The 13,910-nt window shown below is 42.1% G+C and overlaps 1 protein-coding gene across 1 annotated transcript in view; it reads left to right on the plus strand.

Annotated features, from left to right (window-relative positions):
• LOC124789564 (leucine-rich repeat-containing protein 38-like) overlaps positions 1-4,642 on the plus strand; it is a 34,936-nt gene extending 30,294 nt beyond the window's left edge. Inside the window, exon 4 of the mRNA XM_047256968.1 lies at positions 4,249-4,642. Within this exon, the coding sequence (XP_047112924.1) occupies positions 4,249-4,447 (199 nt within the window). The 3' untranslated portion in view covers positions 4,448-4,642. The remainder of the gene's footprint in view (positions 1-4,248) is intronic.
• The last annotated feature ends 9,268 nt before the right edge of the window (positions 4,643-13,910 follow it).

Here is a 13,910-nt window from a genome sequence, read left to right on the forward strand (position 1 = left end):
TTAGCAGGAGAACGCATTTTTTATTCATTGGATTCGCTTTAAGCAGTTCCTGTGCATTCCGTTCACCAAGTACAAAATTTACAGTCTACATTTAGCTCGACTTTAAATCATCGTATCTCGACAACGGATAAAGATTATTGGATTAAAAAAATTCTTTGTCACTTTATACATTCGTGCAAAGTACGAACCGATTCGTACAAATTTAAAGTATAGAAGTGGCGTGCTTCAAAAACCTCATTTTTTGCTTGTTTTTGCACGTAAAATGCGAACGGTGCACATTCAAATGCTGTCATCAGCGGAGCATTAGTTTCCGTCAAATTAAAATCTTTTGCGAAAGGAATTAATCGATTTGCACAATTTGCCAATTCGTCGGTCAAACTTCCTTTAATATACTGTAACATAGCTACAACAAGACAGATGTTTGAATGGCCATACAAATGGAAATGGCCACTAGTCCGAGCTAAGCCAAAAACTTTTTACTCGTTCTTATCTCAAATAGGAACCGAGGACCCACCACCCGATACAGCGCTTCAGCATGTGGCTATTTCAGACGTATTTGTTACAGCACTTCCACACTGCAATGAATTAGTCTTTCATCAGCTGCCAGAAAGATTGCACGTTATAGTGGTATCTGTGGTTATATACACTCCTGGAAATTGAAATAAGAACACCGTGAATTCATTGTCCCAGGAAGGGGAAACTTTATTGACACATTCCTGGGGTCAGATACATCACATGATCACACTGACAGAACCACAGGCACATAGACACAGGCAACAGAGCATGCACAATGTCGGCACTAGTACAGTGTATATCCACCTTTCGCAGCAATGCAGGCTGCTATTCTCCCATGGAGACGATCGTAGAGATGCTGGATGTAGTCCTGTTGAACGGCTTGCCATGCCATTTCCACCTGGCGCCTCAGTTGGACCAGCGTTCGTGCTGGACGTGCAGACCGCGTGAGACGACGCTTCATCCAGTCCCAAACATGCTCAATGGGGGACAGATCCGGAGATCTTGCTGGCCAGGGTAGTTGACTTACACCTTCTAGAGCACGTTGGGTGGCACGGGATACATGCGGACGTGCATTGTCCTGTTGGAACAACAAGTTCCCTTGCCGGTCTAGGAATGGTAGAACGATGGGTTCGATGACGGTTTGGATGTACCGTGCACTATTCAGTGTCCCCTCGACGGTCACCAGTGGTGTACGTCCAGTGTAGGAGATCGCTCCCCACACCATGATGCCGGGTGTTGGCCCTGTGTGCCTCGGTCGTATGCAGTCCTGATTGTGGCGCTCACCTGCACGGCGCCAAACACGCATACGACCATCATTGGCACCAAGGCAGAAGCGACTCTCATCGCTGAAGACGACACGTCTCCATTCGTCCCTCCATTCACGCCTGTCGCGACACCACTGGAGGGGGGCTGCACGATGTTGGGGCGTGAGCAGAAGACGGCCTAACGGTGTGCGGGACCGTAGCCCAGCTTCATGGAGACGGTTGCAAATGGTCCTCGCCGATACCCCAGGAGCAACAGTGTCCCTAATTTGCTGGGAAGTGGCGGTGCGGTCCCCTACGGCACTGCGTAGGATCCTACGGTCTTGGCGTGCATCCGTGCGTCGCTGCGGTCCGGTCCCAGGTCGACGGGCACGTGCACCTTCCGCCGACCACTGGCGACAACATCGATGTACTGTGGAGACCTCACGCCCCACGTGTTGAGCAATTCGGCGGTACGTCCACCCGGCCTCCCGCATGCCCACTATACGCCCTCGCCCAAAGTCCGTCAACTGCACATACGGTTCACGTCCACGCTGTCGCGGCATGCTACCAGTGTTAAAGACTGCGATGGATCTCCGTATGCCACGGCAAACTGGCTGACACTGACGGCGGCGGTGCACAAATGCTGCGCAGCTAGCGCCATTCGACGGCCAACACCGCGGTTCCTGGTGTGTCCGCTGTGCCGTGCGTGTGATCATTGCTTGTACAGCCCTCTCGCAGTGTCCGGAGCAAGTATGGTGGGTCTGACACACCGGTGTCAATGTGTTCTTTTTTCCATTTCCAGGAGTGTATTTTGTATAAAAATGGGTCAGAGGATGTCTAATAAAATTTCGCTATACGAACTGAGGTAAAGTGCAGTTAAGTTTTGGAAATATTAAATACTGCTTTTGGTGAGTCTGATAAGTGGAGTCGTCTCAGTGTTTCGAAAAAAAACCATGAAGATGTCCAGTATGACGAACGCACTAGACACAGCAGCACAAAATCAATGATGAAACCGTGAAAAAAGCGGAAGAAAAGACTATGAACGATCGTCTAATCATAGTCAGAGAAGTTATTAGTGATAGTGCCATATCAACTGGCTCATGCCGCGACATTTTTGTCGAATGTTTTGGGTATGAAATGAGTGACAGTAAAATTTGTTACAAAATTGTTGAATTTCGAACAAAATGAGCGGCGGTTGCCTATTGCTAGACGAAGTTAACAACGATGCAAAACCACTGAAAAATGTCATGACAGACGACGAAACGTGAGTTTACGGATATGACGACAATCGTCCGCTGGAAGAATTCTGGATTCACAGGACCGAAAACAGATCGACGATTGCAGTCAAAAGTGAAGTTTATGCTCACTGCGGTCTGCGAGTTTTATTGGCATAGTGCACCACTAGTTCTTGCCACAACGCCGAAGGGTGAATAAACGAGTACTGCTTACAGATTCAATGCCGTTTGCTTGATGCAATCCGAAAATAACACCCGGATTTGTGGCGAAACATTTCATGGTCTTTGCAGGACCGTACTGGTACAATAATGTACCTGCTCACACTTCGTTTCTTGTTGGCGAATTTTTGGTTAAAAAAAACTATATTTATACCTCTATATTCACCAGACGTGGCCCCCGCGAGACACTTCTCCTTTCCCAAAAATTAAGAAAATCTTAAAGGCTGTTGTTTTGCAAGCACAGGCTTGATTAAGAAACGCGTAGCTGGAAGAACTAAACACTGTCCCGAAGATCGAGTTCCAGAAGTGTTTAGGCGATTGGAAATAGCGTTAGCATAAGTGTGTAATGTGAACCTGGGGATATTTTCAAGGTAATGACAATGATGTAGATGAATAACTCTTTCCGCAAAACAAAAATTCCCATTATTTTTTGAACACACCTAGTATGTTGCCTGCTAGGCTGTTGTGGCTTGCTGGGCTGTTGCCACTGTTTTCTTCTTCTGTCGCAATAGATGCTACACTAGTTCCGAGATTCAGCAGTATTGTAGTTGAAGTAATATTTGCAAATTAGACATCTGGATGTCCTCCTTCACAGGGCTCTGCCGTAAAGCTAAACCAGTGTTACTTACTTGGAGGCTAGGAAATGGGGACTAAAGGAAACAAAAGAAAAATTCGGAGTAGGCATTAAAATCCATGGAGAAGAAATAAAAACTTTGAAGTTCGCCGATGACATTGTAATTCTGTCAGAGACAGCAAAGGACTTGGAAGAGCAGCTGAACGGAATGGATCGCGTCTTGAAAGGAGGATATAAGATGAACATCAACAAAAGCAAAACAAGGATAATGGAATGTAGTCGAATTAAATCGGATGATGCTGAGGGAATTAGATTAGGAAATGAGACACTTAAAGTAGTAAAAGAGTTTTGCCACTTGAGGAGCAAAATAACTGATGATGATCGAAGTAGAGAGGATATAAAATGTAGACTGGCAATGGCAAGGAAAGCGTTTCTGAAGAAGAGAAATTTGTTAACATCGAGTATAGATTTAAGTGTCAGGAAGTTGTTTCTGAAAGTATTTGTATGGAGTGTAGCCATGTATGGAAGTGAAACATGGACGATACATAGTTTGGACAAGAAGAGAATAGAAGCTTTCGAAATGCGGTGCTACAGAAGAATGCTGAAGATTAGATGGGTAGATCGCATAACTAACGAGGAGGTACTGAATAGGGTTGGGGAGAAGAGAAATTTGTGGCACAACTTGACTAGAAGAAGGGATCGCTTGGTAGGGCATATTCTGAGGCATCGAGGGATCACCAATTTAGTATTGGAGGACAGTGTAGAGGGTAAAAATCTTAGAGGGAGACCTAGAGATGAATACACTAAGCAGATTCAGAAGGATGTAGGTTGCAGTAGGTACTGGGAGATGAAGAAGCTTGCACAGGATAGAGCAGCATGGAGAGCTGCATCAAACCAGTCTCAGGACTGAAGACCATAACAACAACAACAGGTAATGGGGTGCGGGTATTGTGGTTTGCAGGTTGAGCCTGCGCCGGAACCCTCTCCGGTGCGACTGCGGGCTGCAGCCCGTCTTCCAGTGGGCCCAGGAGCGCAACGTGACCCACGTACTGACCGCCCAGTGCGAGACGCCAGACAGCCTGCAGGGGCGAACCTTGCTCTACGCTTTCTCCAGTATGGACTGCGAACTCTCGAACGACTTGGCTCTTAATTTAGTGTGATGGGACCTCATCGTCATCATCGTCATCATGACATCTTATGTGCCTCAAGACGGAGTCTGACCACACTGTGCTTTTTTATTTGTTTACAAGCTAGTGGCCATTAATCTTAAGCAATAAAATAAAATGTTCTGATTGACTGCTAACTTGTTATAAAATCAATGCCAGAAATATATCATCGTTCTTGTCGTAATATTATCTGTGGGTTTGTGCAAAGTTCCAATGGACGACATACACTCCAAGAAGAGGAAGAAGACGAAAAAAAGAAATACACACTGCTAGGGAATATACGAATGAGATCAAAATTACTAGATTCGATGTAGACGTACAAAAAACGGATTTGAGAAACACTGAATGATTTATTCAACAGAAAGAGCTTCACAAGTTGATCAAGACAGTGACACATTGCTCCACATCTGGCTCTTACGCAACATGTTATTCAGGTTGGCATTGATTGAAAAAGTTGTTGGGTGCCCTCGTGAGGGATATCGTGCCAGATTCTGCCCAACTGGTGAGTTAGATCATCAAAATCCCGAGATGGTTGGAAGCCCCTGCCTATAATGATCCAAACGTTCTCAACTAGGAGCAATCCGGCGACCTTGCTGGCCAAGGTAGGATTTGCCAAGCATGGAGACCTGAAGTAAAACTCTTGCTGTGTGTGGGCGAGCATAATCCTGCGGAAATGTAAGCCCAGGATGGCTTGCCATGAAGGCCGACAAAATGGGGCGTAGAATATCGTCGACACACTGCTGTGCTGCAAGGGTGCCGTGGATGACAACCAAAGTCTCCTGTTATGAAAAGAAATGCCACTACAGACCACCACTCTCGGTTGTCGGGCCGTATGGTGCACGACTGTTGTGTACATAGTTCCGCGTAGTCAGCGCGTACACAACTTTCCCACCAGAGCGCGCCCCGCTAAGCACAACAGCGCAGGCGCAGCGCTCGTCTACGCACTATGAGATGGCGCTGTCATAGAGATGGACCAAATTCTGCTTCCGCCGATCCACGTATCAATATGTCACGCAGCCAATGAGATTGCTGCTAACGTAGAACCTTTTCTCCTCGCGGATCACACTCGCACAGTGATACATGAACGCGCGAGGTATTATAACAAGTGTCCAGACCTCCGATTAGTCAGTCTGCATTAGTCTGTACCATTTTGCATTAGTCTGCATTTGTCTGTACCAGTCTACAGTCAAGTTTCAGTCTGCACCTAATAAGATTATCATATTCCTGTACAAAGCCATGAAGAGAAATGTATAGACACTTTGTCAAGTATCAGAGATATGTGAGAATAAGATTAACGTACCAAGACCAAAGAAACTTCAGATTGTCAATTGTAAATAGCATCCAGAATCAAGTAATTTCTATGCTTTTTATTATTTTAATAATCAAGTTCTGTTTAAAGTTGGTCACCGTCAATCTGCTACTCTAAGTGTGCAAGTGGCATTTCTATCGTCTGACCTAACGGCAGAAGATAAACACGCCACGATAAGACCACGAGACATATTGCTGACACTCGCATACTTCGTTAGAGCGACAAGTCAAATAATCTGATGGCGTGTGTACCGAAGGTCTTACAGTACGCACACCACAACGACAGTCTGGTTGGCTTCACACTCCTGTCCGGCGCATCTCTAAACACGTCTTCGGCCTGGAATCTCACTGATTGCAGTAGAATTGTCTCCTGTGACGAGTCCCGCTTCGAATTAAGACCGGATGACCAGTGATGAAGTGTTTTAGAGACGCCCCGGACAGGACTGAGATACTAAGCCGACTGTGTCGTCCACCATATTCCCGACAACCAGGAGTGACGTCTGCAGTACCATTTTTTTTTTCGTAGTAGGACCCCTGTTATTGTCATCTTCAGCACCCTTACAGCACAGTGGTACATCGGCAATGTTCTACACCTAGTGTGTTTGCCCTTCATAGCAAGCCATCCTGGACTGACATTTCAGCAAGATAATGTCCGCCCACACTCACAGCGAGAATTTTTACTGCTTGTCTTTGTGCTTGTCCAAACCCTACCTCCGCCAGCCAGGTCGCTAGATCTCTCCCCAGCTGGGTACGTTGGAGCATTATAGGCAGGTCCCTCTCACCATCTCGAGATTTTGACGATCTCACCCGCCAGTGGAAAAGAATTTGCCACGATATCCCCCAGGGCAACAGCGAACACATCAATCAGTGCCAAGCGGAATAATTGCTTGCATAAGGACCAGAAGTGAACCAACACATTATTGATTTGCTCAATTTGTGAAGCTCTTTCTCTTGAATATATCATGAAACTTTGTTTGAAATCATAATCATTTGTTTGTTTGCACATACAAATCACATTAAACCTTTGCAACTTTTAGTAAATTTAATATTTATTTAGTGCATTAATATTATTTGCAGAGTGGTTTTTAGCTCATTTGTGGGGTTGATCTTCTGTCCTCGGATATTGATACATGAGTAAAAACGCGAATAAAAAACATTTCTGCTTCACTTGACTTCAGGCGTTTGTAACAATAACTCAACAAAGCACTAAAAACTGAATAATGCATATCACAACAAACAAACACTGAGACCATCTAAAACAAGAGTGTGCGAAGCAAAACTGAAGAAAGAGAACAATGAGCTGTAGCTGAGAGTGTGACGATAATGAACCAAAACTGACACACAGCTGAACTATAACTGCGTTTAAAATAATAAAGAGTCAATGGCCGCAGCCGCCATTATTTGGTAAAAATAAATTTTTGCTTTTTAAGATTTTATTCTCACAATCAATTTTAAGCATTTAAGTATTCTCGTTTAAATTTGTCGTCATCAAAATCGTCTTCAAAATTCGTCTCTCTGAGAGAAGTGATGCTTTGCATAATATTCACAAACTATTCCAGTTTTATTTAAATTTGTACTTGTCTTAAAGTTTGTTCAATTATTTCATGTTTGTAGCAATTGCACTTTATATAAGATCACTCAAGCTCTGTTTTATCCCAGTTGTAATGACACTATTTTTGTATGATAAATTATGAATCTACATGACTTAAGATAATAAGGCATCTGCATATTAATATTATAGGTTGTCTATTACGCAAATTTTGGTACTTAAATTCAGGACAAAACAAAGTACTCAAATCATTACCAAAAAGTATTAATTTTCTACTCAAAAATTGTACATTAATGCCAATAGTTAAAAAATTGTATATTACTGCCAATAATTTGAAATGACAAGTTATGTGATGTAAATATCCGAGTAGAACGGGTTATTCATTAGAAGTATGCATGTACCAACAAAAATCTAAGGTGGTACCGGTACAGATTAGATTATATTAGTACTTGTTCCATAGATCATGAATACGACACTTCGTAATGATGTGGAACATGTCAGGTTAATAAAAGGTGTCTATACAAGATATTACATTACACAAAATATTACATGACACTCAATTTTCTTTTTTGTGGAGGTTGAGAAATTACCCACTTACTATATCCAAAACTTCATCTAATGAGTAGAAGGAGTTGCCATTAAGAAATTCTTTTAATTTCCTTTTAAATGCTATATGGCTATCTGTCAGACTTTTGATGCTATTAGGTAAGTGACCAAAGACTTTTGTGGCAACATAATTTACCCCCTTCTGAGCCAAAGTTAGATTTAACCTTGAGTAGTGAAGATCATCCTTTCTCCTAGTGTTGTAACTATGTACAATGTATATGAAATATATAAGAAACAGGTTTCAATATGCATCACAGGTCGAGTACCGACAGTTACTTAAATATAATGTATTTATTTGGGTGACTCTATTATGTCACTTGGTCAGGTTGTCCAGCAGTTACGACACTGTATTAACATTCAGGAAGTGCAGGATCGAAATTCCCGTCTAGGCATTATAATTTAGGAATTCCTTGGCTTTTCTAAACTTAACTGGCAACTGTTCCCTCACCTATTTATGTCCTGTTGTATATTTCATGATGTTTAGACAGATAGCCACACTGTTCTCCTTTATCATGTATATTGCCACGACTCCTTCTTTAATGCCGAGCGAGGTGGCACAGTGGTTAGCACACTGGACTCGCGTTCGGGAGGACGACGGTTCAAACCCGTCTCCGGTCATTCTGATTTAGATTTTCCGTGATTCCCCTAAATCGTTTCAGGTAAATGCTCATCTCCTCCTCCTACTCCTTTAATAACTTCTCTCTCAACATTGCTTGAAACCCGATGAAAACACAAACTGTTGTATCCCCATCCTTGAGCGACGAAGAAGCAGAGGTGTTTGATCTACCATCAGGTGAAGATATCGACAGTACCCGCTGCTGCGTAAGAGCACAAAAGCACGTGAGCACCCTAAATTTCGACACCTTACGGATTTATTGGTTATTTTTCTTTGAATGCTGTTAAATGTAACTTAGACACTGCCATCTGAAAGGTATGGCGCTTAAATCTACCGCGCTACTGCTCCTCTAGACTCTCTTAGGGTCGCGAACACAACAACAATTAGAAATTTCAGAGAAAATCTTCAGCAGTTAGACTGGGATGAGGTGTACAAGAAACCCGGTGCTAATTTAAAATATAACTTATTTCATGATACACTTGTAAGAGAATTTGAAACCTGTTTCCCCAAGAAAGTAGTTAAACAAATTATAAGAAATCATGCAAAAAACCTTGGCTTACTAAAGGAATAAAAATATCTTGTAACCACAAAAGGGAACTGTATCTAACAACAAGAAAGAGTAATGACCCAGAAACCGCCAAATATTATAAAAACTACTGTGCTACATTAAGAAAGGTTATTAAAAAGTCCTGAAGCATGTGCATCATGTCTGAAATTAATACCTCTGATAACAAAATCAAAACAATTTGGAATATTATTACAAGGGAGACAGGGCAACCAAGAGTACAGGATGATGGCATCACCACCAAAGCGAATGGAAACTTGATAAACAACAAGCCAGAAGCCGAAAACATTTTGAATAATCATTTTTTAAATGTTGTAGAGAAAATAGGATCTAAATGTTCATTAGAAGAAGCAAGGCAGTTAATGGAAGAGGCCTTACCCACAACATTTGATACAATTGAAATTCCACCCACCTCTCCTGCTGAAATTAGGAAGATAATAAACTGTCTGAAGAATAAAAGCTCACATGGAATTGATGGCATTTCCAGCAGGATAATAAAAGCTTGTTCCGAAGAAGTAAGTGGGATTCTTAGCCACATATGTAATAGCTCTCTGAAGCAGGGTATGTTCCCAGATAGACTGAAGTATGCCATTGTTAAACCACTGCATAAAAAAGGGGATACGTCTGATGTCAACAACTACCGCCCAATCTCTCTTCTGACTGCCTTATCCAAAAATTTTGAAAAAGTAATGTATTGTAGAGCAGCTTCACACCTTTGTAAAAATAAAGTTTTAACAAAATGTCAGTTTGGTTTCCAAAAGGATTTTTCAACGGAAAATGCTATATATACTTTCACTAATGAAATATTAAATGCTCTGAGTAACCGGAAGTCACCCATTGGGATTTTTTGTGATCTATCAAAGGATTTTGATTGTGTAAATCATGGAATACTTCTAGATAAGCTCAAGTAGTGTGGTATGAATGGGACAGTGCTCCAATGGTTTAAATCATACCTAGCTGGAAGAGTGCAGAAAGTTGAAATAAGCAGTTCACATAATATGCAAAAAAACTGGTGATTTCTCAAACTGGGGAACAATCAAGAATGGGGTGCCGCAAGGTTCGGTCTTGGGTCCTCTGCTGTTCTTCATATATATTAATGACTTGCCATTCTATATTCACGAAGATGCAAAGCTGGTACTTTTTGCCGATGTTATAAGTATAGCTATCACACCTAACAGACAAGAATTAACTGGTGAAATTGTAAATGATGTTTTTCAGAAAATCATTAAGTGGTTCTCTGCAAATGGGCTCTCATTAAACTTTGACAAAACACAGTATATACAGTTCCACACAGTAAATGGAATGACACCATTGATAAATATAGACTTCGATCAGAAATCGGTAGCTAAGGTAGAATATTCAAAATTTCTAGATGTATGCATTGATGAGGGGTTGAACTGGAAAAAACACACTGAGGATCTGCTGAAACGTTTGAATTCAGCTACTTATGCTATTAGGGTCATTGCAAATTTTGGTGATATACATCTGAGTAAATTAGCTCATCATGCCTACTTTCATTCTCTGCTTTCCTATGGCATCATATTCTGAGGTAACTCATCATTGAGTAAAAGAGTGTTCATTCCAAAAAAGTGTGTAATCAGAATAATTGCTGGAGCTCATCCAAGATCATCCTCCAGACACTTATTTAAAGAGCTAGAGATCTTCACTGTAGCCTCACAATGTATATATATTCGCTTATGAAATTTGTTATTAACATTCCGAGCGAATTCAAAAGTAATAGCAGTGTATGTGGCTACAACACTAGGAGAAAGGATGATCTTCACTACTCATGGTTAAATGTAACATGGCTCAGAAGGGGGTAAATTATGCTGCCACGAAAGTCTTTGGTCACTTACCTAATAGCATCAAAAGTCTGACAGATAGCCATATAGCATTTAAAAGGAAATTAAAAGAATTTCTTAATGGCAACTCCTTCTACTCATTAGATGAATTTTTGGATATAATAAGTGGGTAATTTCCCCAACCCCCACAAAAAATTAATAATATTAAGTGTCATGTAATATTTTGTGTAATGTCTTATCTTGTATAGTCACCTTTTATTAATCTGACACGTTCCGCATCATTACGAAGTGTCGTATTCATGATCTATGGAACAAGTACTAATCTAATCTTCAGTTGCCCATCTTTTAAGGGGCTTCCCCGCGCATGTTTTAAGGAGCTTTTGCGCGTGCACAACTCGCATGACGTAATTGCTTTACGGGGCAAATACATACGGATTTTATAAACAACACGCACGGTTCACGATGTACACAGGTAGTTCTTGTCACTGAACTAAAACTTCATTTCAGTGCCAGGAGGTGGTAGCATACTGTCGAAGACTTTTATCCCCGTTCGCTCGGAATAAATCCTGCTAGATGATAGCACACTCCAGATGTCAATATATAATAAAGGCATACTGACAGTAAACCTATTTTATGGGTCTTTGAATGAGTTATAGGATATTAAGTTATGAATTTTATCAGACAGCAATCCATTTGAGGCGTTGAGAATCATAAGGGCCTAAAGCACACCACCATCGATTTTGAGATTGTAGCATTTATTCGTGCTACGGAAATCTGTTGATCTTATGGTGAGTGAGGTTTATCTGTGCTGTGGGCCCACATTGTGTATATGAAAATTCACGAAAAGCTGTATGACTAGTTTCTCCGACATTCACTTAAATGCGGGATCGACGGTGGTGTGCTTTAGGCCCTTATGGACCTCAGCACCTCATTTGTATTGTAGTCAACTGACTATGTTGGTAGACATTACTACTTGAGTTTAATCATTACCACAAATGGTAGTTTGTGTTTGCAGTTGGTTGTTTACCTTGCGGAATGGGATTTCGTGTGCAGTGTAAACATGAACTATGTTGAATGTACTTTAAATGCTAACAGAAAAGTAAAGCTGTGAGGACGGGTCGTGAGTCGTTCTTGGGTAGCTTAGTCGGTAGAGCACTTGCCCGCGAAAGGTAAAGGTCCCGAATTCGAGTCTCGGTCCAGCACACAGTTTTAACCTGCCATGAAGTTTCATATCAGCGCACACCCCGCTGAAGAGTGAAAATCTCAATCTGGAAATAGAAAAGTAAATTACAAGGAAAAGTTAACCGCAAAGGAATAGGGCCTCCTAGAACAGATCCTTTAATTGAGTGACGAAATCAAATAAGCATTACTACAAGCGAACATTTATCGGGGAAGTGTACAGTTAACACAAGTTGTTGTGTGCGTCCAGCGTAAACATATCTGATTTTCAATCTAGAAATAAATTCGTGAACTAACACCTCTCTGGGGGATCTTGGAGATTTGTCCGAAAAAAAAATTAGAAAAACACGAAGACTTCCACTTACAGAAAAATACGAAATGGAGAACTGCGAAAGCTTACACATTATTTCGTTACTGTCCTAAAATGTACTTAATTATGTACAAAACAACAAAATTCTACAAAAACAATTCTTCCTTTTGTCAGATAAATTATGCATCTTATTATTACTATTATTATTATTATAATTACTCTTGTTATTGTTATTGACAGTGACTATATTTGTATAAACTTGTTGATAAGCATAACTGTTATACAGCAAATGATATTAGTTTCACACTCTCACGTTTATCTGAATCTAAAAATTTGTGAACACCCAGAATATATAATCCCGAGCCGCCACTGGACATCGATATGACCAACATAGGGCATTTCGCTGGGAGGCAGAGTCGAGCAGACGCCGACTCTTGCAGAGCAAACACTCGGGCGTCAAGTGATCCGTAAAGTTCCCTGCAGTGTCCGACAGCTGTCAGAACGCGTCGAACCAGCCCAGCGTTGACCACCTCATTGTGTACTTGAATTTTGTACTGAATTTCACTTGAGACGGCTCGTACTCTTCTGTTGATCGACTTCACTGTGTTTACAAATCAGTTGGCTCGCGGCATTTCCTGTGAAGTCGCCGCCCCCACGGCCAGGCAAGCACGGATCTGATGTGACCCTCACGTTGCCCAGCCAAGCCATCTGCGTTTAATGGTTGTGGAGTCGAACCCTCCCAGAGCCTTCCGGGTCTCTTGTTTCGCGCGCGTAACAGATGCTGGTAATGTTTGTTTGTATCTTGCGGGATACAAATGTTGCGACAAGGTCTCATATCACACGTGCTAAAACAAAACAGCAAGGATCCGGAGTTCTTAAAGTTCTGACAACAGCAAGTGGTGTTGTACCTGCAGAAGCCCCAGGAAATGCCGCTGCGTCAACAACGACAGTCACTGCAGCTGCTGTAGATTATCAGGCAGCAGAACAAGGCTCAAGGTACGCCATCACCAGCCTCTTCGCTGCCAGCACGTTGAGCAAGTTTCGACGAAATGAAGGAGGCCTGTGAAGTTCACCTCTTTGATTTTTTGCCATACTATCAGGTAAATGATTCAAGACCCTATTCATCAAGGGCATAACTGCCGTCTTTTGGCCGGCCGCTGTGGCCGAGCGGTTCTAGGCGCTTCAGTCTGGAAGCGCGTGACCGCTACGGTCGCAGGTTCGAATCCTGCCTCGGGCATGGATGTGTGTGATGTCCTTAGGTTAGTTAGGTTTAAGTAGTTCTAAGTTCTAGGCGACTGATGACCTCAGATGTTAAGTCCCATAGTGCTCACAAGGGGAGGCCGCCAATTGTGAAATTCAGATTCGAATCATACTGCGCATAATAAAAGCTCATGGCCAGAGGTGTAATGTGGCAAAGCACCAAGATGCACTTCTCAGCCGTTGTCGAGAAAATCGACAGTTAAAAGAAACCGTTGCGGTGAAATACTCTCTACGATTAGCAATTTTCTACAGCCTGGTGGTG

Source organism: Schistocerca piceifrons, chromosome 3, assembly GCF_021461385.2.
Source record: "Schistocerca piceifrons isolate TAMUIC-IGC-003096 chromosome 3, iqSchPice1.1, whole genome shotgun sequence".
Lineage (NCBI taxonomy): Eukaryota > Metazoa > Arthropoda > Insecta > Orthoptera > Acrididae > Schistocerca > Schistocerca piceifrons.